The sequence below is a fragment of the Phacochoerus africanus genome, chromosome 15, assembly GCF_016906955.1.
Source record: "Phacochoerus africanus isolate WHEZ1 chromosome 15, ROS_Pafr_v1, whole genome shotgun sequence".
Lineage (NCBI taxonomy): Eukaryota > Metazoa > Chordata > Mammalia > Artiodactyla > Suidae > Phacochoerus > Phacochoerus africanus.
The window spans coordinates 64,897,389-64,924,820 of NC_062558.1; the positions used below are offsets into that span (position 1 = coordinate 64,897,389).

At 40.3% G+C, this 27,432-nt stretch overlaps 1 protein-coding gene across 3 annotated transcripts in view; it reads right to left on the bottom strand.

The window, feature by feature from the left end:
* Positions 1 to 27,432, bottom strand: part of ANK3 (ankyrin 3) — a 775,194-nt gene that overhangs the window by 636,095 nt on the left and 111,667 nt on the right. For all 3 annotated transcript variants that reach the window (XM_047762801.1, XM_047762799.1, XM_047762798.1), the window contains exon 2: positions 14,621 to 14,659. In XM_047762801.1, the coding sequence (XP_047618757.1) occupies positions 14,621 to 14,659 (39 nt within the window). The remainder of the gene's footprint in view (positions 1 to 14,620; positions 14,660 to 27,432) is intronic.

A 27,432-nucleotide genomic window follows, 5' to 3' on the forward strand; every position in this document is an offset into this window, starting at 1 on the left:
GTTCAATCCCCAGCCTGGCAAAGTGGGCTAAAGGACCTAGAGTTGCTAAAGATGTGGTATAGGTTGCAACTGCAGCTCAGATCTGATCCCTGACCCAGGAACTCCATATGCCATGGAGGAGCTAAAACAAAACAAAACAAAACACAGAGAGAGAGAGAGAGAATGTAGACAGTAGGCCTTTATAAGCACCACTAGTCATGGCTCATTTGCTATCCTGTTCCCAAGATTGCTACTGAACAACAGAACAAGATTTATTTTAGATTTTGCTGTCTTCGTTTTCCAATAAACACATTATCATAACTTTCTTTTAGACTCTGCCACCATCCTTGATTATGGCTGATCACAGCACTAGACAATCCCTAAAAATGAGCAATTTATTTCCATAGAGACTCCTCTTAAAAGCTCGAACCTGCTAAACACAATCAGTAAACTTACTGGCATCAGCACAAGTGACAGGCACAGACCAGCTTTGAGTCTGTCTCCATCTTGGTTCCTCAGAGGAAAAAAATAAACCACACATATTACCAGGTGTGATGCATCCAAATCCAGATGCTCTTAGAGAAGGGAAAAGTGGAGACACACAGGGCATGGTGCATATGCATTGGTAGACTGGTGTTTATTTCTTGATGCTTAGATACGGATCTATCCATTAATCTTTAATGTCCAGGCCAGCCAGGAACAGGGCGTGCCTGCTTCTCACAGGGACATGACACAAATGGGGGCGTGCATTCTCTCAAATGAGTGAGCTGAATAGTGGGACAGTGGGACAAACCTCTGGACCAAGGTCCGGGCTCTATATATAGGTCAATTACGGGACTTGCGTTAAGTCATATAAGCTGGGCTCCCATTTGCCTATCAAATTACATCGAGAAGAGCTTCTCCATTCATTTCATAAGAATGGTCTAAAAGTCAATAAAATAAAGTAACAGGAAACAGATACAACTTCTAAATACCCTTTCTTGTTTTATGCAACATTTCCTTTTTGCTTGAGGTACACTGTACAAATCATGGTGGTAATGATTATCTCCAGAGCTCCAAATTATTAGTAAAGTATTTCAGCTTATTTCTGCCTAAAAGAAACTTGTGGACTTGGAGAACAGACTTGGGGTTGCCAAGGGGGAGGGGGAGGGAGTGGGTAGACTGGGAATCTGGGGTTAATAGATGCAAACTATTGCCTTTGGAATGGATGGGCAATGAGATCCTGCTGTATAGCACTGGTAACTATACCTAGTCACTTATGATGGAGCATGATAATGTGAGAAAAAGAATGTATATATGTATGTGTGACTGTGTCACTTTGCTGTACAATAGAAAACTTCCAGAACACTGTAAACCAACTATAACGGAAAAAATAAAAATCACTAAAAAAAACAAAAAACAAACCACAACCCCCCCCCCAGAAAAATAGAAGTGCTTGGGCTAATAAGAATGCAGCTTTATCATTAGACATTAAACCAGCAGAAAATATGGTACTAGTTGTTGATGGTTGCCAATACTGATAACTAGAAAAGGAACATAAAAAATAAAAGGTAATAATTTTTAAATTCCCTATCATTTTCTGATGTTTAAAGAAATGATGTATTTCTTAGATTTTTCGATGACTAAATTAGGATAAAAATAAACAAATGTAAACTGTTTTGGGGAACATTTTTCCTTTGGAACACTGATAACAGCACCAAACTAAAAATAATTTAAAAGCTTCTGATTAGCCAAATTAATTGGTCTCATGAGATGATTTGGAAAAAGTACACAACTTCCTTTCTAAAACATACATTTCTGTAAAGGGAAAAGTCTTCCCTCATTTGGTGATTAAAAAGTTACCTTTTCGGAGTTCCCGTCGTGGCGCAGTGGTTAACAAATCCGACTAGGAACCATGAGGTTGCAGGTTCGGTCCCTGCCCTTGCTCAGTGGGTTAACGATCCGGCGTTGCCGTGAGCTGGGGTGTAGGTTGCAGACGCGGCTCGGATCCAGCATTGCTGTGGCTCTGGCGTAGGCCGGTGGCTACAGCTCCGATTCAACCCCTAGCCTGGGAACCTCCATGTGCCGCAGGAGCGGCCCAAGAAATAGCAACAGCAACAACAACAAAAAGACAAAAAAAAAAGTTACCTTTTCATTAAAAAGTATGCTTTGAATATATATGTGTGTATATACATATATATAAGCATTCATGTATCTGTTGAATTAAAAGTGAAGGAGCTGTCAATTTTAATTTTTTAATTCTTTATTAAACTATAGTTGATTTACAATGTTGTGCTCAATTCTGCTATACAGCAAAGTGACCCAGTCATACATATATATACATTCTTTTTCTTAGATCTTTTTTTTTTTTTTTTTTGCTTTTTAGGGCTGCACCTGTGGCATATGGAAGTTCCCAGGCTAGGGGTCAAATCAGAACTCCAGCTGCCGGCCTACACCACAGCCACAGGCACAGCAATGTGGGATCTGAGCCATGTCTGTGACCTACACCACAGCTCACAGCAATGCCAGATCCTTAACCCACTAAGAAAGGCCAGGGATAGAACCCACATCTTCATGGATATTAGTTTAATTCGTTTCCACTGCACCATAGCTGGAACTCCTTAATTTTAATTTTAGATACTGGAGAGTGTCTAAGACCCAATTAATTTAAGGTGAAACCTTGCTAGGCATGTAGCCAGGAACTGTTAACCTTTGTTTAGGCATATGAACAACATCTGCAGAAACTGCTGCATTCACTTAATGCGGCAGGCAGGTGGGAAAGGCCAGCCTTTAGTAGAAGTATAGAATTCACAGAAATGAGAAGAGGAATCTGAGATGGAACCCAGTCCCTGCATAAGAAGTGTTTTCTCCTATGGCTGTCAGCTTTGACCTGCCACATTAGTCACTTCAGCTTCCTGCACAATTTCAAAAGCATCACCTATGTCATAATAAATGTGCTGGAATCATCCATAGCTAAGACTCCTAGCAAAATATGACTCTCACCTCATTGCACCCCAGATCCGGCAGGAAGAACACTTGCAAAGAACAGATGCATGGAATCCACCCAACAAGCTGTCGTAGGTTGAGTTAGTCTTAGGCAAAGGTATCAGGGAAATGAGAGAGCTTGAACCTTTATTTGAAATGGAACAGATAGAGAAGTATAAAGGAAATGCATTCTTTAGGTGAGGAAAGGCTTATCTAACAGTTGTTCCCATAGACATGCACTCACAGAATGAAAGAACTTAAAAAAAAAAAAAAAAAAAGCATTACCTTCCAGGTCAAGATACAAAGAGCTAGTATTTTCTCAGTAAAGCTCTGTGCTAGGGACCATACTGGATATTATAAACATGAGGCAGCTATCACATCTGATTTACAGAGGGTATTCAAAGCTCCCAGAAGTAAAGTAACGTGTCTGGGGACACTCAGACACTGAAAGAGGGGACTAAGATTTGAGTTTCCATCAACCACCCTCTCAAGCTCATCTACAGCACATCTACACCACACACTTCTTCCCTTTCTAGTGAGAAAAAAAATATCTTAATGGCCTCTCAGTAACAGTTAGTTCATTTACTTTTCTTTAACTGTGATATCTGAAGTAATTAAATATCAGTGTATTGGTTATAAGTTCAAAAGACAAACCACAATCAGCTACATCAGGAAGTCCTTTTGTCTTTCGTGAACCTAAGAAATACACAGGTGTCCCATTCTCTTTCTGGCCTGAGACAGAATGACTTTTTCTTCCAATGACCTCTTGAATTGGAGTTAAGACGGAGCAGGGGATGATATGCATTACCTCTACCGTGAAGAAAGGAGCCCATCATTGAGGCTTAGAAAAGCAGTACTTATCACACTCAAGCTCCTCCCCATGTCCTCCACCAGGAATAACTCTTATCAAGGGGCTCAACAGGAATTTGGAGTTATGAAGACTTTTTAGAGCTCTAACTTACATTATTATATATATCATACAAACACAGACTTCGTGTGTCTGTGTGTGTGCATGCAAACATGTGCATACATACATACATTACATATAATGATATCTATATACGTATAGTGATAACATGCACATTAGATAGATAACCATTTATCACTAAGACCAAAATATGGCGATATCTATAAATGTAGTGATAATATATATATTAGATATATAAACATTTATCATTAAGACCAAAAGTGACATTAACATTCTCAAATCCTGTTCTTCTATTCTTTTTTTTTTTTTCCTTTTTAGGGCCACATCCGCGGCATATGGAGGTTCTCAGGGTAGGGGTCAAATCAGAGCTACAGCTGCTGGCCTCCACCACAGCCACAGCAACAAAGGATCTGAGCCGCGTCTGCAACCTACACCACATCTCACGGCAACACCAAATCCTTAACTCACTGAGCGAGTCCAGGGATCAAACCCACAACCTCATGGTTCCTGATCCTGTTTGTTTCACTGTGCCACAAAGAGAACTCCTTGTTCTTCTATTCTGATCCAACATTTAGCATATTACAAATGGGGAGTTCCCCTTGTGTCTCAGCAGTAACAAACTCAACTAGTATCCATGAGGCTGCGAGTTCGATCACTGGCCCTGATCAGTGGGTTAAGGATCCAGGGTTGCCATAGCTGCAGTGTAGATCATAGACACAGCCTGGATCTGGCATTGCTATGGCTGTGGCGTAGGCCAGCAGCTGCAACTCCAACTCAACCCCTAGCCTGGGAACTTCCATATGCTGTGGGTGTATAAAAAGACAAAAAAACAAACAAACAAACAAAAACAACTAAAAAGAATATTACAAATGGATGTTGAGATGGCATGTGGGCATCCATGGGAACAAATTTTATCATTTTTGAAAATGGATTTTAAAGCACTGCTTCCTGGATCCATCACCACCTCCTTGCCTACTGCTTCATTTCTACAGTATTTAAAAGCATTTTAAAAAATTAAGTCCTCATCATTTTCTGGGCTTTACCACTGTTCTCTTAAAACCTACTACATGGAAGATGGGCTCAGAATGTCAATTGAGAAAAAGGAAAGAAGTGGCATCTGCATGTGATGGTTTCTCATTGAGCAGGCACATAGAATGCACCAAGAACTTTTATGAGAATGGCGAGTCCTAATTTTATTTTCATAACAACTCTATGAGGTAAGGACCTGTTATTACATCCCCTTAGAAATAAGAAAATTGAGGACTATAAGCAGTCAGACAACCTGTTCACAATTCCTAACTAGTGACTAATTTGCCAGACTTGAACCAGTAGGATGTTCCATCCTATAAAAAAAGTAGTTTGTGAGCAGGAACCAACCCATTACCCACGTTAGGGCCACACTTTCCATCATAAAAATGAGAGTGGAAGGGCAAGAATTCACCTTAGAATTTCAGGGTGCTCATCTGAATTCTAGAGACTCGGTTAAGACATGTTCACATAGTAAGACTTTCTTATGTGATTATGAATTTCAATGTGATATGGATAAACCCAGGAAAAACGACTGCCATAGAGACTTCTGTGAGAGTTTAAAGAAGAGTGAAATAAGAAGACAGTGTCCAGCTTGGAATCTACCCCAATGCTTCCAAGAGATGAACACATTTGACACCGTACCATATCATCATCCACAATTGCCACCAATGTGAGGGGATACAAATCTACACTAGATTGATCTCCTTAGCCAAGAATTCAAAGCCCTCAGCATGATCCTAGCCTACCTTTCAGCCACATTATCTCCACCTTTTGATTTTTGGATAAAAAATATGATCCAAGGAGTTCTCTTATGGTGCAGTGGGTTAGAGATCCACTGTTGTCACTGCAGCGGCTTGGGTCGCTCCTATAGCTCAGGCTAGATCCCTGGCCCAGAATCTTTCGCATGATATAGACACAGCCAAAAAAAAAAAAATTATCCAAAACTATGCTCAAACATGTTTTCTAAAAATTAACATATCTGAAAATAATTCTACAGTTAACAGTTATGCCATAGTTGGAAAATACATGCCAGTTTACTACACTTTTTAAACTTTGCTAGTTAGATGTAATATAAAGAGAATTAAAAGGTTAAGGAACTCTAGAAAAATATTTGCCACCAAAATGGAGTCAAAGGACTAAGAATATTAAAACTTAAAAAAGCTTCTATGAATTAACAAGAAAAACATTAATACCCTAATAAAATAATATCCAAAGACAAGGATAGACAATTCACAAAAGGAGTTAAATGTTTACTAAGGTGTTTACTAAGCATGAGGGAAAAAAAAGAACGGGACCCCTTTGTAGAAAGATTCTTTTAAAAAATTGTATCTTTAGCAACGAAACTCTACCAACTGCCAAAATCTTGAATCTAGTAACCAATCTAAACTACTAATAGTAACCAAACTAAACTACAAATGTCACCACCATATTTTAAGTCCTTTTACAGGGCAAACATGATATCCTTACCACAAACTTGAGCAAAGTAAAATAAACCTGCAAGATAAAAATAAAGTAGATTATTCCCTCCACTTTCAGGGAGAGTAAATAGATAGCATCAAATGTCTGGGAGAAAATACTGCGATATCTGACATTTCTGAAATCTTCAACAACTTTGGAGTGGGGTACTCTAAGACAGAGCAAACTGAAAAATTAAAATTTTTCATGGTGTAGAAGGATCTTAGAGAGCATCGTTTTGTGAGTGCATGAGATGAACACTTTTTGGTTACTGATTAGTCTGCTGAGCCAGAATTCTAAGCTCATGGGTTCCAAACTTGCATAACTTACTTGTATATGATAACCGGACATTAGTCAACGACTGAAGTGTCATTTATGATTTCTAATACAGGAAAATCATATGCATGTATAACCATCCTGAATATGTGATATTATTTTTTAATCTTCCAAATCTCCCTCCTCTTTCTTTCTCCATACATCCCCATCCCCCTTCCTCTCTTCCACCTCCATTCACACACACAAACACACACACACACACACACATACATGTATTCCTTACACATTTTTGGCCACATGCACAGGCTTGATATGGGATCTCAGTTTCCAGACCAGGCCATAGCAGTGACAATGCCAAATCTTAACCATTAGACCACCAGGGAACTCCCCTAACACATTTTTCTAATAAAAGGCCTAGGGTAACATTCTCTCTAGAACAGAAATTAAAGCAAACACGTCTTCCTTGGACATCCCTAAAAAGCGTCTGGGGACTGACTGTTACTCCCAAATGATGATGGGAGTCCTGTCTTCCTACTAACCACACCCCTTCCAGAAGGAACAAAGAGGAGAAGTCACATCCCAGGCACCAGATCAGTCCTGAGCACAGGGAAGTGACAGCGGGCATCCCCAGAACACTCGCCCATCTGAACCTGACGTCATCAGCCTCTCCACACAAAGATCTTCAGGGCAGCATGGCATCTGCATTATGGCAGCTCCAATCTGTTCTGAATGCAAAAGCAAAACAAACTTTTGCAAACACCACCAATTATCCAGGTATTTTTAGTCAGCCTCCTTGTCACCGAACCCTTAAGGTGGGCATGAGTCAATTCTGACAGTTCTTAGAACTGTGTCATCAGGATGCAGGCTTGGCCCAACACGACGCAGCATTGTTCCCAATTACTCATATTCCTCAGTCCAAAGACAAAAGAATTCTATCACAGAGGCTCACGCTTGACTTCATCCTTTCTATTAAGTAAATCGAATGCTCTGACAGCACACCTAGCTGTGGATGTCAAGTCACATTTACCAACATCTAAATCAAAGGCTGGCCCAGGCAAGTCTTGGGCATACAAGCTTTAAAAGAGGTGACCTCAACCTCTTAAATGCTGCTTTTGGCTTCACATTCTCTAAAAATGCATAATCAGAGTAGTAGGTAGGGGAGAGAAAGAATCCAACACCCAGACATAATAAATGGGTTTCCTTTCATTTTTCCTGATTCTTTTTATCTCATTAAACTCCAAATTCACCCAAGCCACCCCTTCATGTTGCATTCCATGAAGTCATGTCTGGTTATTGAATCCCAGAAGGACCTTAATATTTTAACTGGATGAGGGGATTCAGTAACAAGAATTCTGTAAAAAGATTCTGTGTTGCTTCCTGGGGCCCCAATTTGATGGCCGAGTGGGCTGAGCTTGAAGGACCTGGAGAGGCTGGGGGCCAAGTGGTAAGGGGCCTCATCAGAGATCAGATCTCTGACTTCTGGCATGTTCTTTGAAACATGACCGGAAAAGTCAGCCAACTCTGCTGACAGGCCACTCAGGGTCCCAAGGCACTGAGACAGCTGAGTTATAGTCAAACCAAAGAGAGGCCAGGAGAGATACTCCCAAGATACCAAAAATGTAAAGGAGAAGAAATTTTTCACTTTGGGGATAAAAGGCATTGATTCTTAGCCCAGTCAGTTTTGATCACTCGCCTAACCAAACTTCTGATGACATTGGAGCCTCTAGAGAAATCACTTCAGTCTGGAACTCCCGAGAGCTGCCTCCTGTCTTTAGACATCATGGGTACAAAGCCAGTACCTCAGAAAAGAGAGCATTTATGGATTAAGAAGATGTGGTACATATATACAATGGAACACTACTCAGCCATAAAAAAGAACAAAATAATGCCATTTGCAGCAACATGGATGGAACTAGAGATGCTCATACTAGGAGAAGTCAGAAAGAGAAAGACAAATACCATATGATATCACTTATATATGGAATCTAAAATATGGCACAAATGAACATATCTTCAAAACAGAAACAGACTCATAGACATAGAGAAGAGACTTGTGGTTGCCAAGTGGGTGGGAGGAGGTAATGGGATGTGGCTGATAGATGCAAACCATTATGTTTAAAATGGATAGCAATGAGGTCCTACTGCATAGCATAGGGAACTACACCCAATCTCTTGGGATAGAACATGATGAAAGATAGAAAAAGAATATACATATATATGTATGACTGGAGCACTATGCTGTACAGCAGAAGTTGACACAACACTGTAAATCAACTATATTTTAATTTAAAAAATTTTTTAAAAGACAGCACTTAAACCATGTGTAAAAGATTGCTATAGAAGGTAGCATGGTCATGCATTCCTTCCAGAAGCTGTTTAAATGGCTGAAGGCTACTTAAAGGAGGTCAGTCTGTGCACAAATATATGAGCAGAACAGAACAAGAAAGTTCTAAATCCACACATGAATACTCATGGAAGATTTAAGATAAAAATATTTCAACCTTGAAATGTGGCAACATATATTGCTGTTATTCATCAGAGCACTAGTAAAATTCATATTTCATTCATTCTGACAATGATATCATGTATTAAAATAATTGATTAAAAATTTTAAACCGTGGTCAAAGACGCTTTTGAGTAACCACTGAATCCTAGAAATAGGGCAGGAATGGGGAAGCTGGAAGACAACCATTCATGTTTTGATTCTGCCATCACTATCTGAGACAACCTTTGATAGGTTTTATTCATCTAACTATACAAAACCTATCAAAACCTACCTTAGCTTTGAAATTATGAAGATCTCTGCTCAACTCTCTGTACAGCTACTAACTGGAGCTATGCTCTTGGTCCAGTTATTTAAAATGTGATTCATTTTTTTACCATTAGAAAATAAGATAGTTATGCTTTTGTCTGTTAAAATTCCTGGAAAAGGAAATACCTTAAAACTACGAAATTTCTTCAAGAGGTTAGATGTATTAAACATGGGCAAGATGAAATTAAGTATAGGACTCAGATGAACTTGATTTCAGCTTATCACTCATGACACAAATAACACTGACCAGCAGCACTGCAACATCCCGCAGAATTGAGACCCTGCTGATGATATGATGAGAAATGCCTACTGAACCCATGAAAAAAATCTCATTATCATTATTCTTATGAGTAAATCATGACCCCCAAAAATCTGTATTTTGCTACCATTTCTTTGAGCGACAACAAAACAACACGAACTAAGGAAGATAATTCAAGGGCACCTATATTTCAAACTAGGGTAGTGATATGTTTTAAGCGAAATAATTAAAGGACCTATAGATAAGAAATAGAATTTTAAGTGAATTATTATTGGATTGAGCCACCTGAAATAGCTGATGATTCTGACATACCAAAATGGCAACTTCACATAATTCAATCCAATAAAATCCATACACGTGTACAGAAGTCAACAAGAAAAAACACCGAGCTATAAGAACATGAATTATAGTAATTGATATTTATTGAGCTCTCACTATGTCACTAAGTTGAGTGTTTCACCTCACAAGAAACCTATGAGGTAGGTGCTCTTACTAACCTATGCAAATGAGGAAAATGAAGCCTAGAGCCATTTAGTTCCTTGTTCAAGAGCACAGAGCCAAGCAGAGTTGATATTCAAATGCCATCTATCTTAACCCTTACCTGAGCCTTACAGTTGAAAAGAATCACACCTCCCAGTCTAAAAGCTCAAAGACTGGTAGATGCTATGAGCAGGTGGAAAGTGCTTCCCAGGTAGATGGGAAGCCAAGAGGGAATTTGTAGCCTTTATAGGCATATCTCAGAAATATTGTAGGTTTGGTTCCAGACCACTGCAATAAATCAAAATATCACAATAAAACAAGTCACATGGATTTTTTTTGGTCTCCTAGTGCATTTAAAAGTTATATTAATATTTAATATCTTGTGATAAACCATAATGGAAAATAATATGAAGAAGAACATATACACATGTATAACTGAGTCACTTTGCTCTACAGCAGAAATAACACAACACTGTAAATCAACTACTTCAATAAAATTAAGTTATATTAATACTATACTGTAATGTATTAAGTGTACAGTGGCATCATGTCTGAAAAAACAATGTACATACTTTAATTTAAAAAGACTTTATTGGAGTTCCCGTCGTGGCGCAGTGGTTAACGAATCCGACTAGGAACCAGAGGTTGCGGGTTCGGTCCCTGCCCTTGCTCAGTGGGTTAACGATCCGGCGTTGCCGTGAGCTGTAGTGTAGGTTGCAGACGCGGCTCGGCTCCCGCGTTGCTGTGGCTCTGGCGTAGGCCGGTGGCTACAGCTCCGATTCAACCCCTAGCCTGGGAACCTCCATATGCCGCGGGAGCAGCCCAAGAAATAGCAACAACAACAACAACAACAACAAAAAAGACAAAAGACAAAAAAATAAAAAAAAAAAAAGACTTTATTGCTAAAAAATGCTCTCCATCAGTCTGCTTTCAGAGTCAGTAATCTTTTAGCTGGCAGAGGAATCTTGTCTTAATGTTGATGGCTGCTGACTGAGCAAGGCGGTGGCGGCTAAAGGCTGGGGTGGCTGTGGCGATTTCTTAAAATAAGACAAAAAGTAATTCCCATTGTGGCTCAGTGTTAACAAACCCAACTAGTATATCCATAAGGATGCAGGCTTGATCCCTGGCCTTGATCAGTGGATTAAGGATCCAGAATTGCTGTGAGCTGCAGTGTAGGTCACAGATGTGGCTCAGATCCCGCATTGTTGTCTCTGAGGTGTAGGGGGGCAGATATAGCTCTGATTTCACCGCTAGCCTGGGAACCTCCGTATGCTGCATATGCAGCCCTAAAAAGGTAATAATAATAATAATAAAACAATAAAGGTCACTGCACTGATGGACCCTTCCTTTTATGAGTGATTTCTCTGTAGCATGCAATGCTGTTTCATAGCATTTTACCCACAGAACTTACTTCAAAATTGGAGTCAGTCCTCTCAAACCTTGCTTTATCAACTAAGTTTACATAATATCCTAAATGCTATGTTGTTATTTTAGTAATCTTCACGGCATCTTCACCAGGAATGGATTCCCAAGAAACTACTTTCTTGGTTCATCCATTAGAAGCAGCTTCTCATCTATTCAAGTTTTATCATGAGATGGCAACAACTCACTGTTTCAGACTCCACTTCTGATTCTAGTTCTCTTACTATTTCCACTCCAACTGAAATTACTTTCCCCACCGAAGTCTTGAATCCCTTTGAGTCACCCAAGGAGGGTTGGGACCAACTTCTTCTAAAACTCCTATTAATGTTGATATTTCGGCCTCTCCCCATGAATTCATAATTTTTTTTTTAAGGGCCATACCTGCAGCATAAGGAAGTTCCCAGGCTAGAGGTGGAATTGGAGCTACCAATCCGAGCTGTGTCTGTGACCTATACCATAGCTCATGGCAACGCCAGAACCTTAACCCCTGAACAAGGCCAGGGATTGAAACCACATCCTCATGGATACTAGCCAGGTTTGTTACCATTGAGCGACAATGGGAACTCCCATGAATACTCTTAAGGGCATCTAGAATGGCAAATCCTTTACAGAAGATTTTTGAATTTACTTTCCCCAGATCCATCAGAGGAGTCACTATCTATGACAGCTTTAGCCTTATAAAATATATTTCTTAGGGGAGGGACTGGGAGGGACTGGGAGCTTGGGGTAAAGAGATGCAGACTATTGCCTTCGGAAGGGATTAGCAATGGGATCCTGCTGTGTACCACTGGGAACTCTGTCTAGTCACTTATGATGGAACACATAATGTGAGAAGAAAAAATGTATACATGTGAGTGTAATTGGGTCACAATGCTGTACAGTAGAAAAAAAAATATATATATATAAATGGTAAAAAAAAAAGAAAAAAATATATATATATTTCTTAAATAATGAGACTCAAAAGTTGAAATTACGCCTTGATCCACGGGCTGCATAATGGATGGTATGTTAGCAGGATGGTATTGTTGAAAACAATATTAATCTCATTGCTCATCTCCATAAGTGCTCTTGGGTGACCAGGTGCATTGTCAGTGAGCAGTAATAATTCAAAGGGAATCTTTCTTTTCTGAGTAGTAGGTCTCAATAGTGGGCTTAAAATATTCAGTAAACCATGTTGTTGACAGATGTGCTGTCATCCAGGCTCTGTTGTTGTATTTGTAGAGCACAGGCAGAATAGACGAAGCACAGTTCTTCAAAGGCCCTAGGATTTGGGGAATGGTAAATGAGCATTAGCTTCAACTTCAAGTCACCAGCTGCCTAAAAAATGCCTTAAAAATCACTAGGCCCTAACAAGAGAGTCAGCCTGTCCTTTGAAGCTTTGAAGCCAGGCACTGACTTCTCCTCTCTAGCTATGAAAGTCCTGGATGGCATTTGCTTTCAATAGAAGGCTGTTTTGTCCACATTGAAAAATCTGTTGTTTAGTGTAGCCCCCTTCATTTATTATCTTAGCTAGGTCTTCTAGACAACATGCTGCAGCTTCTGTATCAGCACTTGCTGCTTCCCCTTGTGCTTGCATATTACAGAGATGGCTCCTTTCCTCAAACCTCATAAACCCACCTCTGCCAGTTTCAGATTCTTCTTCTGCAGCTTCCCTACCTCTCTCAGCCTTCGCAGAACTGAAAAGAGTAGGGCCTTGCCCTGGATGAGGCTCTGGATGAACAGACTGTTGTGGCTGGTCTGATCGTCTATCTGGACCACTCAAACTTTCTCCTTCTCAGCAATGAGGCTGTTCTGCTTTCTTATCATCTGTGTGTTCACTGGAGTTCACTTGAATTTCCTTCAAGAATGTTTCCTTTGCATTCACAACTCAGCTAAGCGTTTGGTGCCAAAGGCCTAGCTTTCGGCCTGTCTCAGTTTTCTACATGCCTTCCTCACTAAGCGACAACATTTCTAAATTTTGATTTAAAGTGAGAGACGTGGACTCTTTCTTTCACTTGAACACTTCGAGGCCACTGTAGGGTTATTAATTAGCCTAACTGCAACAATGCTGTGTCTCAGGGGAGAGGGAGGCCCCAAGGAAAGGGACAAAGATGGGGAAAGACAGACAGGTCAGTGGTACAGCCAGAACACACACATTTTTGGATTAAGCTTGTGATCTAATGTGCTTGCAGTTCATTTCCCCGCCTCAAACAATTAAAATAGTAAAATCAAAGATCTCTGATCACATATCATTCTAAGAAATACAGTAAAAACAAAAACATTTGAAATACGGTGAGAATCACTGAAATGTGGCACCCACAAAGATACGAAGTAAGTACTGTTGGAAAAATGGCATCAATAGACTTCCTTGATGCAGAGTTGCCACAAACCTTCAATTTGTAAAAACAAACAAACATACAAACCCACAACACCTGTGAAGTGCAATAAAGTGAAATGCAATAAAAAGGCATCTGCATGGACCACTGAGCAGAACACCTCTCAAGGTCAGACAGACTCATCAAGTAATCACGGCTAAAAAGTCTTTCACAATCAAACCCTTCACGCCAGTCTCCTTATTCTAATTCCAGATCTGAAAGCAAGAGGCCAATCCCAATTGAATGGACTTCCACACAGGCTTTGCCAGAGGAGGAAAGAAAACGTACTAATAAGCTAAGCCAAGCATTTGGTTTTCATGACATTATATCATGAAGAATTTGACCTGTATCAGCCTCCAGGGAACATGGCTACTGTCACATGCCATAAACTGAAACCTCAAAGTGCACAGCTGAGGACCAGCCATGGAACTACAGTGAACACCCTGAAGCTACCATCATGCCATCAGCACGTGTCCAAGTGACCAGGTGACCCCACTAGACAAAACTGTAAAAGCTTTCAAATTGTTCTCTAATTTTAAAAAAGTAATAAACTAGATAAAAGTAGCACCACATATAAAGAAAATTCATTTGAGTCCAGGTTTATAATTACAGAAAAGAAGAGAAAACACATGTATTTGTTGAACTCTGTTAATTTTGTTTACCTTTCTAGAGCTTCGTGAACTGTAGGCTCCATAGTCACCCTAAAAACAACAACAACAACAAACAAATAGTTAGCAAGTATGAAAGAATTTCATCTATTTACACCATAGTAATTTACAAATGCTTGTTATTAATGGACTTAAAAACAGAGGGATCATCTCAAAAGAAAAAAAAAAAACAGGAATATGATGGGTTATAGTGAAAAAAGCCTACAGGAGATGCTTAGACAACTACTCAATAAAGAAATGCTTGGAAGTTTGCATACCTAATCAATGTTATCAATAATTTGAATCAAATTTTTAAAAATGACATTGTGCCAAATGCACAAAAAGTATGAACCTGAATTTGAAATGAATATGCCCAGGAGATACAACTTCAACAATTATAATAAAGATAATGCAAAAAAATTTTTTTTCCTCTGTGTGAAAATGCTGGCATAGTGCAATATTTCCCGGTACAATTTCCCTCTACAGCTATTATGAGAAATCCATTTTCTCTCTCAAACTTCATTACCCCAAATACTGTTTACCAAGAGCCAGAATAACAAGGCATGTAAAAGCCAAAAGCTTGCTCATGCAAGAGATGACACAGCTCCTATAATATTATTACAACCTCAAAAAAAAAAAAAAAACACTAAGCACCCACTCTGAGTACAGGCTCTCCAAGATGAAGGTTAAGGCTGACTTTCTGCTTACAAAGTACAAAATGTTAACTTTATTCCATTGAGGGGAAAATGCCTTTAGCCCATTTCCTATTAGGACACAGTAAAACATCCAAGGGGCAACTTATTTCGACAGGAAGCAAAGATTAAATATGTAACATGTGAAGAAAGGAACATTCTGCTTTGGACCTTCAGCTCAATGTCACATGCGTTTGTTAATTCAACTGTATTGAAACCCATACAAATTGACGCTCCCAAGGTTATTTGATCTGTCAGTTTTTAAAAATCCACTATCAAATCATAAAGTATAAAATATGAAGTCTGAGAGTTCCCACTGTGGTGCAGTGGATCCAACTAGTATCCATGACGATGCAGGTTCGATCTCTGGCCTCACTCAGTGGGTTGGGGATCTGGCACTGCTGTGGCTGTGGTGTAGGCTGGCAGCTGCAGCTCCGATTCCACCCCTAGTCTGGGAACTTCCAAATGCCACAAGTGAGGCCCTAAAAAAGCAAAAAGCAAAGAAAAAAAAAAAAGACCTCAAGTTTTTGTCTGAAGTTCCATTAAAGGAAAATAAAATGAACATTTCTAAAACCTTACTTTATTCTCAGTTATGTTTCCTTACAGAATCTTCACAACTCCTAGGACATTAACTTGAATAACTTTTATAATCATAAAAGCAATACACATTCATTGTAGAACATGCAAAATACAGAAAATAAAAGTAAGCCATGACCCCACCATTTAGGGAAAAAATTAACATCTTCTATTGTTCCTTTTCAATATACAGTCACAAACACATGGCATTTTAAAGAGGATTTAAGATTACACAGCATCTATCATATATCTTGCCTTTTTCCCTTAACATCAAATCATTTTATATATAATAGTCTTTGAAAACACTATCTTAACAGATTGTGCATCTTACTCTCCATATTCACAACATTCATCTAAACACTTTCAAATATATTTATTATTTAAATCTTTTTTTCTTTTTGTTTAGTACATCTAAGAATACAATAATATCCTTGTACAAAAGTCTTCACATTATATCTGCTAATTTGTTTAAGTGAAGTTCACCAAAATGGAATTTCTGAAGAGAGGGCAAAAACTTTTTCCACAGCACTTGTCTATAATTTGCCCACCAAAAGAACAAAAATCTACAGGTTGCTCACCAAAAGGACAGGGAGCAGTGTAGATCAGTTCCTGTTTCTCAAAATGTTCACCAGTGTAATTTACCATATTAAGAAAATACTTTTCTTTCAGAGTAAAAATAATATCTCCTTTTAATTTCAGCTATTTTTTCTTGGTATTCTGAGTAATTTTTTAAATTTATGGTAGTTCTCTTTTTATTGCTTTTAACCATTTTTACTTAGGAAATTAGTGGTTTTTCTCATTGATTTTTAAGAGCTCTTTCTACAATATATTAATCATTTGTGAATCATAATCATATAAATCTTTTCATTGGCCTTCCCAGTCTATTATTTGCATTTAGGTTTGGTTTATAATGGTTTCTAATGCACAGAAGTTGAAATTTTATGCAAACATATCAATCATTTCTTTTGTGGTTTTTTCCCCCATGGTTTCTCTGCTTAGAAACTTTTTCCCCAGTCTAATTTCAATTAAGTCGCTACTTGCATTTTCTTTTACTTGCCCTCCAACCCTTGCCACCACCTGTTACCCTTAGCTCCTTTTTTTTTTTTTCCATTTGTGTAGAATTTATGGTAGGCATGGTGTGAGGCAAGTACTTAGGTAACTTCTGATGATCCCCTCTCTCAGCCTTTTCCCCAACGCCATTGGTAAAATCACTCACACCTTCATGGTTCATTTGTATAGTATAATACTCCCTTTGAGAGCAGTTGCTTTGAGGTACAAACTGAATTCTAATGTCAGTTTTGGCACCTGGTTAAGTGTTTCTTGACGTCTCTAAATCTCATTTTCCTTAAAAAGTAAAACAAGGAGGAGTTCCCATTGTGGTTCAGCAAGTTAAGAACCCGACATAGTGTCTATGAGCATGCAGGTGCAATCCCTGGCCTTGTCAGTGGGTTAAGGATCCAGCGTTGCCACAACCTACGGCCTAGGTCACAGGTGCAGCTCTGATCCCGCATGGCTGTGGCTGTAGCTCCTATTCAACCCCTAGCCCTGGGAACTTCTATGAGCCATGGGTGTATCCCTAAAAAGAAAAAAAAAAAAGTAAAATGAGGATAATACCCATGTCACGGTTTTGTTATAAGGATTAAGCAGCTACACAACTGACAGAAAGCACTTACTTCAGTATGGAGCACAACATACATGCTCAATAAGTCATTGGTGGGACACCAGATTTCTCTTCCTCTGGTCCATCAGTTCCTGTACTCACAGAGCAGTGACAACACCAGATCCTTAACCTGCTGCACTGCAAAGTAACTCTGGACCCTTTTGTTTTCTAGAAGGTAATTATCCAGGTCATACTTTCTCTATATCAGTTCTGCCCCCTCCTGGGAGAGGTCATTTATCGGCCAGGCTCCTACCTTCTCCCTAACAGGAACCCTGGGGGCCGGCCCCAGCAAAGCTCTTTGTGTTCCAAAACATACTGCTCCTAGCATCTTTTTCCCTTACTACTGGAGGCCTGAGATTCTTGTTAAGAACGCATCTGGGAGTTCCCGTCATGGCGCAGTGGTTAACGAATCCGACTAGGAACCATGAGGTTGCCGATTCGATCCCTGGCCTTGCTCAGTGGGTGAACGATCCAGCGTTGCCGTGAGCTGTGGTGTAGGTCGCAGACGCGGCTCGGATCCCGCGTTGCTGTGGCTCTGGCGTAGGCCAGTGGCTACAGCTCCGATTCGACCCCTAGCCTGGGAACTTCCATATGCCGCAGGAGCGGCCTTAGAAAAGGCAAAAAGACCAAATAAATAAATAAATGAATGAACGCATCTGGATGATAAAGGCTCGACAAACAGCATCCACACACACACTCTTTAGAGCTCCACCCCAAGACCCTCCTCCCTCTCTCCCTGTTCTCATTCTGCCGAACAGGTCAGAATCATATGCTATGAGGTAAAGTGATAAGCTTATATAAAATTAGAATACATTAACTAAAATTAAATTAATTATAATTAAATAGAATAGAATTTAAATAGAAAATATCCTTTCTGCTTTGCTCTTCTCACAGCCCAAATCATGTACCCATGCTTGCACAGGGAAACAAAAATGCTTATAATTCTTCATTCTTGTCTTGACATAAATAAAAATGGGAAGCACAATCATGTGCCCAGGTAGTCCTCATGTTATATTATAGGGCCCACAAATCAATTCTATGAGAACAGGAGGGTAGGTGCTCTCATTGTTATTTTGCAAGAGGAAACGGATGAGCAAAGAAATAAGTAAACTGCACGGAGTTATACACTTAATAAGTGGTAGAAACAGAACTTGAAACCAGGAATTCTGCTGTCAAATCTAAAATCCTGGAGTTGCCACTGTGGTGCAATGGGTTCGGCAGTGTCTCTGGAGCACTGGGACTCAGGTTCAATCCGTGGCCCAGCACAGTGGGTTAAGGATCCGGCGTTGTCATGGCTGTGGCTGAGAATGAATGTATGGCTTATATCCGATCCCTGGCCCGGGAACCCCATATACCATGGGGTGGCCAAAAAAGAAAAAAAAAAATCCAAAATTCAATTTCCTAAAATTGATTCCACAGACTCTAGAACAAAGGGTTACTACACACTTTTCCATTTCAATTAGAGCTACAGAGGTAATCAGGGTTCATTCCTCAGCAACTATTCTCCAGCAAGACTATTCTGAAGTCCATGGTAATTACTTTGAGACCGTCCTACACAATTCTTGTTTCTTTCTTGACTGAATAAGCTCTCAAGGTAACAAGCAGGAAAATATAGGTCAAATCATGTCTGAGTTTATAAAGGAATGACTGGAGGTTATTGTATTGCTACAGATGCTAAGTAAAAAAGATTGAACGCCAGTTACAATAACTATGTACAACCTTGTGAATGGTGCCTTTCAAATAATGACCCTATTTCCAAGGAGATCTTTAATTTGCAATTTTCCCATATCTGACCTATTTCTTATGTATATATCCAGTTAGTCAATGTCTACAACAATAAAGAAGTATTCCATCCATGATTCAAAATGCATATCTATCATTTTAGATGGAAATCAAGTTTGGTTGTGTTTGTACCATCAACATAAAATATAAAATAGGAGTTCCCTTGGGGCGCAGCAGGTTAAGGATCAGGTGTCACTGCAGTGGCTTAGGTCGTTGCTACGACAGTGGTTCAATCCATAAAACAAAACAATATAAAGTAAAATATAAAAAAATAATTCAGTTCTCATATAGGGCTTACTATTAGTGCTAGGTACTATTCTAAAAGCTTCACAAACATTATCTCATTTGTTCTTCGCCTAGCAACCCTAGGAGGTAGGTACTATTATTATCTCTTTTTACGTACAAGGAAACTGAGGCACAGAGAGAGTGAGCGACTTGCCCAAAATTACACAGTAAATAAGTAACAGTAAATAAATAAGCTTAGATTTGAATGCAGGCTGTGCAGCTCCATAGCCAGAGAATTTTAATACCTTATAGTTTCCAAGAGATCTTCATTTGATACCAAGAATTAAGCATGAATTCAAAACTCAAATGTTTTCAGCTAGACTCAAGTATGACATCTTGATAATAACCCTGTTAAGAGATCATTACTTGTATTGCTGCTTTCCGTTCTTCCTTGCAGAGGCTGTTTTGTAATTAACAATAATGCCAGTCACTGAGACCACTAATTGTTTTAAAGTGGTAATTCTTTGAATAAGTAAAAATAAAACTGATAGTTTCCCCCAATAAAAATAAATAAAACAACAACTAGCCTTTTGGAGCTAGCAGGTATTTAATATACACCCAGCACAAAACATGATTCATCCTTTAAACAATTATGATGTAGGTATTACTATTGTTCCCATGTTACAGATGAAGAATGTGACATTTAGAGTAAATTGCCCAATGTTCCACAGCTTATCGGTAGCAAAGGCAACATTCTCAAACTCAATGCTGTCTTCAAAGCCCTACCCTTAGCCGTTCTACTAACCTGCTCTCAGACCATTCTATTGAAATAACACTGGTTAAATTAGAGCAAAGCAATTTGAGCAAATATTTCTCCACTCAAATGTGCAAAACAAAACAATGTAATGTATTCACTTACATCCACAAATGCACCTGCCAATATGTTCAAGAGAATTGCCTCCTGGGAAAAAGCACTCGAAAGGCCTTTAGGGGAAAGAGTTGCTGAAACAGTAAGACATTTTTCAAAAGCAATGCTATCTCCCTTACTTGTTTAGATAATTACAATTCTAGATTGTTTTGTCCCGAATTTGACATTTTCTTTATCTTTCCTGCAGGAAATAAGCCTGTCATAAAGCTCAGAAAGTACAGAGCTCCCAATATATCATTTCAAATATACTTGAATAGATAAGCTGAGTTGCCCACCATTCATAATATTCTTGCCTCAGAGAGAAGTGAAGCAATCTATCACTGACAAACCAACATTCCAGACCTTCCCAGGAGTCACGTGATTCATTGCACGTTTGAGAAGCTTAATGTCAACCAACTTGTTGATAAAAGTCATGATTAACTGGTTGAACTCAGATCAACTAATGTACTTAGGAAGAACTACCAGAAGATTCCAAGTGGCACAATTACTGTTAACAACTTGTGACTAGTTAAAAAACATTTCTAATATCATCCATTCCTTTTCTTTCAAGAGGATACCCAAGCAATATAAGAACAAATATAAGCACTGCTGCTATGAACAGGTAATGGCTTGGTTCCATTCATTCAGCTGATAATGCAGTGGCAACTCCAACAGTGAATTTTTAACACAGGCAAGAGCTACATTTAATCACTTGGCTAGAATAACAATGCAAGATCAAAGTCAACCACAGCAGGCTCACTGAGCCTAGTAGTAATATATCAAACAGTGGTAAAAATACAAGCTCTGGGGAGGCAGACCTGAAACACTGCCTCAGCCTTCTCGTCTATAATGTAATGATTGTTACTACCCAAAAGGTTGTGAGGATTAAATAAGGTAATGGATATATGTATGTTTAGTTCCTAGTAAGTGCTCAATTAACACTAGCTGCTGTAGTTGTTACCCATTTAACTCTCCTGTTTCACAGCCATGATAAGGAAATTAGCGAGTTGGACATTAACTCAACCAATAAAAAATGTCTTAGAGTTTTAAAAACTTTCCTATGGGAGAAAATCAAGACAAGGGCTATTTCTGCCTTGGTTACCACTGTATCTCCAGCACCTGACAAAGTGCCTAATAATAATAATAACCTGTTCATTAAGTACAGGCTGACTCGTTACATGAATGAATACATGAAAGGAGTTGTTGCTCTCAGTATGAAGGCATTTGGGACTCTCGGCAGGGGAAAGAGAGGGGGTTAAAATGGAAGAGACAAGAGGACCTAGAACTGAAATTAAATGAATTCTATATGATTATATTTACACTGGGACCCAGAAGACCTTTAGATTAAGTTCCCCCAAATCACTCATCTATCTATAGCACCACATACTGCAGAATGACCAAGGAACACAATGCTTGCTCCTTGCATTCATCTGCTCATGTGAATTCAGTTCTTCAAAATAAAGCTACGTCTGCAAAAGAAGCTCCCTAACTCCCCCCACCACTACCCATAAGGAACTCTAAGAGGGTCTATGATCTGTAAGGGCCTATGATCCATAAGGTTCTTTTGGCACCAAAGTACCATAAAGAGGCCACCATTTTAAGGAGTCTGTTCTTGTGACATGGACTGTTTGCTGGATTGCCTCAAAAGACAGAAATTAAATTCTGCACACACTCTGTCCCTTCCACATTCTAGGCATTATCTTGGCTTCTACAGGGAATGTAAAGAAGAACAAGGCATAATCCTTACTTGAAAGGAGCATCCTGCCTAATAAAGAGAATAAGGCAGGTACAGAAATAACTTCAAGGCAAGGCAAGTATCAGGGAGGTGTACAAGGCCAGGGATCCACAGAGGACTCAAACAGATCTATTTTTAGCAATTAAGGCTTTTCGACAGTGGGCCGAGGGATGAGCCCACACAGATTTTAAATGGGCAAGGGCATTAGCACTTGAAAAGTCATTAAGGGTAAAGAACAGGTAGAAAAACGTATGGTGATTAAGTACTTTAAGACAACTTGGATATTTTACTGGCTATTGGGCCAAGAAAAGAGAATATTTATAATGAAAAACCCCTGTAAAAGCTGGAACACAGGTGCAAAAGTATATCCAGACCTCATAGGTTACTGAGCAGGAAAGTAGCATGACTAAGACTATTCATTAGAAACATTTGGGAGTTCCTGCTGTGGTGCAGTGGGTGAAGTATTCGGTGTTTCCACAACCGTGGTATAGGTCGTAGCTGCTCCTTGGATTAAATCCCTGGCCCAGGAACTTCCATAAGTAACCGGTGCACCATTTTTTAAAAAGGGTGGGGGGAGAAAGAGAGAGAGAGACAAGAAGGAAGGAAGGAAGGAGGGAAGATTTATCTGGCAAGAGCTTGGTTAGATGGGATGGAGAGGGAAAGAGATAAAGTAAATCTGTAGGACAGGGTTAATTTTGCCAGAAGAGAAGGCTAACCTGTGCCACTGTTCGCCTTGGGGTTTGGGGCCACAGCATATATGCTATACTGACAACAGATTAACCATGGGTGCTTGTGACCATGTGCTATCAGTTCAATCTCAGGAGGGACTGGAGAGTAAAGATTAACCAGAGAGCAGTTACTAGTGTCTGTGGGACCAACCAAGCCTATGTGAAAACCCTGGACACCAGGGCTGGAGTGAGTTCTTCACACTCCACGTGCGTAATCACACATCATTACTGGGAGGAGTAAATCCTGTCTGCATGACTCCCCTGGGAGAGGACAAAGGAAGCTTGGTGCTTGGAGCTCTGCTAGACCCTGATGTATGGGCCTCCCTCCCTTGCTTATGGAAATCTGTACCCTTTCGAGGTAATAAAACTATGCACATAACAGCTTTCAGAGTTCTGGGGTCTTTCCAATGGATTTTCAAACCTGAAGATGATCTTGAGAGCCCAAACTTGCAGTTGGTGTCAGGAGGGAGGATGGTCTTGGAGCCTTCCAAACGTTAAAATAACCAATAACGAAACCCTCCATGGCACAGCAGGGGAAAGTCAGGATAGCCAGAAATAGTGGTGGAATTAAAGAGGCATTGGTGCTACAGCTCTCCAGAGAAGAAGCCGACAAAAAGAGAGATGAGAGCAGCTAGAAGAAACTAAATAGAATTCACCTGGGATAAAGTAACCCATTAATTTTTTACTTTTTATTTTTTTGTCTTTTTAAGGCTGCACCTACAGCACATGGAAGTTCCCAGGCTAGGGGTAGAATTGGAGCTACAGCTGCCAGCCTACACCACAGCCACAGCAATGCCAGATGCAAGCCTCATCTGTAACCTACACCACAGCTCACAGCGACACCAGATCCTTAACCCACCGAGCGAGGCCAGGGATCGAACTCATATCCTCATGGATAATAGTTGCGTTCTTAACCCACTGAGCCACAACGGGAACTCCCGTTAAATTATTAATACACAAAAACTGAGAAATCAGAAGGAAGAGCTGGTTTGAGGAGGAAAGCAAGGTGAAGTGGGGAAATGAGAAGTTTGCATCCCTTCCATTCCTTCCCCTGTGCACACATGCTGGTGCCCTCATCCATGGTAGGGTCTCTTCCTTCACCCCTTGGAATTTTCTCTTGCCAACAGGACACGGCATCAGTGGTGCCCGCTGTGCCCACTGTGGTCCTGGCCTTTAAGAGGACAGGCAGGCCCACATCAAATGGGCCAGACTGCTCTGCTGAGAGGGGCCGCAAGACAAGACATGGAAACATCAGATGTGTGTATATAGAAGCACACAGAGCAGGGGTCTTTGGATGACAAGGGACCCCAGGTGAGAAGTCCTTGGAGGCATGAGAGACAGTAACAGTGTCATTTATGCCACAATGCTTTGGGGTCATTTGTTATGAAATCATAGATAACTGCATTGCAAATGGAATTCAACCAAATAATTTTCCCCAGCTAATTTCTTTAAGTAGAAAGTATCGGATCCTCCAAGATAATGGAGGTCAGGAGTAAGAAGTACACCTAAATTGGGAGTTCCCATCATGGCTCAGTGGTTAACGAACTCAATTAGTATCCATGAGAACAAGGGTTCGATCCCTGGCCTCGCTCAGTGGTTAAGGATCTGGCGTTGCCATGAGCTGTGCTTTAGGTTGCAGACATGGCCTGGATCCCGCATTGCTATGGCTGTGGTGTAGGCCGGCAGCTACAGCTCCAATTAGACTCCTATCCTGGGAACCTCCATATGCCATGGGTGAGGCCCTAAAAAAAAAAAAGACAGAAGCACACCTAATTAAAATCCCCGGATGCCCCAAAGAACTTGAGAACATTTTGCTATGTGGCTGGAGATGATCAGAATCATTTTATTTTCCAAAGTACCTAATTTATATGTAAAGAGCTGCTAAGGGGAATAGGCTCAATCAGGTCTCTGATTATACCTGCCTCAACCTCACGCCTCACTTCCTAACACCACTTTTCCAGTTTATTAATATCTTCAATCAAATCCTACTGGATAAATTGCTGGCAAGCTTGCTCAGCTCTGTGTTATGTGCAATAACTCTAAAAGATAACACACCAGTGTACAAATTAATCTCTTCCTTAATCTTTATTTTGCTATATTAAAAACTGTCCAGGAGTCCCCGTCGTGGCTCAGTGGTTGACGAATCCGACTAGGAACCATGAGGTTGCGGGTTCAATCCCCGGCCTTGCTCAGTGGGTTAACGATCCGGCGTTGCCGTGAGCTGTGGTATAGGTCGCAGACTCGGCTCGGATCCTGAGTTTGCTGTGGCTCTGGCGTAGGCCGGCGGCTACAGCTCCGATTGGACCCCTAGCCTGGGAACCTCCATATGCTGTGGGAGAGGCCCAAGAAAATGACAAAAAGACAAAAAAATAAAAATAAACAAAAAAATAAATAAAAACTGTTCAAAAGAACCTAAGGTTCTTGTAAAATTGTGGCATTTTGGTTCTAAAAACTGAGATAAAATATTGGTTAAAGGAGTTCCCGTCGTGGCGCAGTGGTTAACGAATCCGACTAGGAACCATGAGGTTGCCGATTCGATCCCTGGCCTTGCTCAGTGGGTTAACGATCCGGCGTTGCCGGGAGCTGTGGTGTAGGTTGCAGACGCGGCTCGGATCCCGTGTTGCTGTGGCTCTGGCGTAGGCCGGTGGCTACAGCTCCGATTCAACCCCTAGCCTGGGAACCTCCATATGCCACGGGAGCGGCCCAAGAAATAGCAACAACAACAACAAAAAAGACAAAAGACAAAAAAAAAAAATTGGTTAAAATAATGCCTGAGGCCTAAGTAGATATTCTTTAAATACCAGTGAAAAAATAAACAAGCAGTACCACCCAAATCTTATGATGGCTTTCAACTTCTTTATGAACACCTGTTAAAGGAAAGCAGGGGTCCTTCACCATCTTTTAGACCAAGGACCCCTTTGGCAGACTGGTGAAGCTTCTGAAGCCCTTCTCAAAATAATGCTTGTAAAGACATAAAATAGGAGTTCCCGTTCTGGCACAATGGGATCAGCAGCATCTCTGAGCTGGGATGTAGTTTAGCCCAGCGCAGTGGGTTAAAGGATCCGGTGTTGCCACAGCTGCAGTGTAGGTAGCACCTGCCGCTCGGATCAGATCCCTAGCCCAGGAACTCCATATGCCACAGGGCGGCCAAAATAGAAAAACATATATAAAGGCACAATATAAAATAGCAATAGCAAAGGAAATCAAACACAGTGAAATAGAGTTTTCAAAATATTTTTAAAAACAAATTTAGGATAAAATGATATAAGTGCTTCATTACTAATGCACTTAACTGTGTAATCTAGTGCCAGATCTAATAATGACTGTGATTTTGAAGTAGTTAAAAATACAAAGGCTGTATCAAGATATCCTCAACAACTGCAATATAATTTTATAACATTCAGACCTACCACTGATGACAAGGTCACAGGTACTATTAACACTACTGTGGTTTCTTACCTACAGTCATAATTTTTACAAAAGCTAAATTTGGACTTAGAAATTACTGAAATGGGAGTTCCCGTCGTGGCGCAATGGTTAACGAATCCGACATGAGGTTGCAGGTTCGATCCCTGCCCTTGATCAGTGGGTTAAGGATCCGGCGTTGCCGTGAGCTGTGGTGTAGGTCGCAGACGCAGCTCAGATGCCTCGTTGCTGTGGCTCTGGCATAGGCTGGCAGCTACAGCTCTGATTGGACCCCTAGCCTGGGAACCTCCATATGCTGCAGGAGCGGCCCAAGAAATGGCAAAAAGACAAAAAAAAAAAAAAGAAGAAGAAGAAAAAGAAATTACTGAAATGAAGTCATTTTCCCCCCATCCAAGGTCAGGGGCCTTGTAAATTCTCCTCACAGCCAGTTGATTGAAATCCCCTGCAATCAAGCTTTGGCATGTCTTATGTTAATTACAGTGAATTCACAGATCTTCCCAAACACTGAACCTTGGTGCCTCAGAGATGGTAGCACTCTGACACAATTGCAAAGAGGAGCCACTGCTGACAGTAGGATAGGGAGTTCCCTGATGGCCTAATGGTAAAGGATTTGGCATTGTTGCCGCTGTGGCTTGAGTTCAGTCCCTGGCTTGGGAACTTCTGCACGCCATGGGTGCAAACAAACAAACAAACAAAATATGGAGTTCCCATTGTGGCTCAGCAGGTTAAGAACCCGACCAGTATCCATGAGGATGCAGATTCAATCCCTAGCCTTGCTCAGTGGGTTAAGGATCTGGCGTTGCCGCACACAGTGGTGTAGGTTACAGATGTGACTCAGATCTGGTGTTGCTGTGGCTGTGGTACAGGCCTGTAGCTGCTGCCCACCCCCCCCAAAAAAAGAGAGATGCGTCTACACGTATAACTGAATCACTTTGTTTTATAGCAGAAATGTTCACAAAAATGTGAATCAACTATACTTTCATAAAACGTTAAAAAGAAAACAAAAAGCAAAATGTAAATAAAATCTAAAAAATAAAAGAAAATAGGAATGGGGTTAAGGTAGAGTTGAGCAGGGTTAAAAGGTTCAAAGGATTTG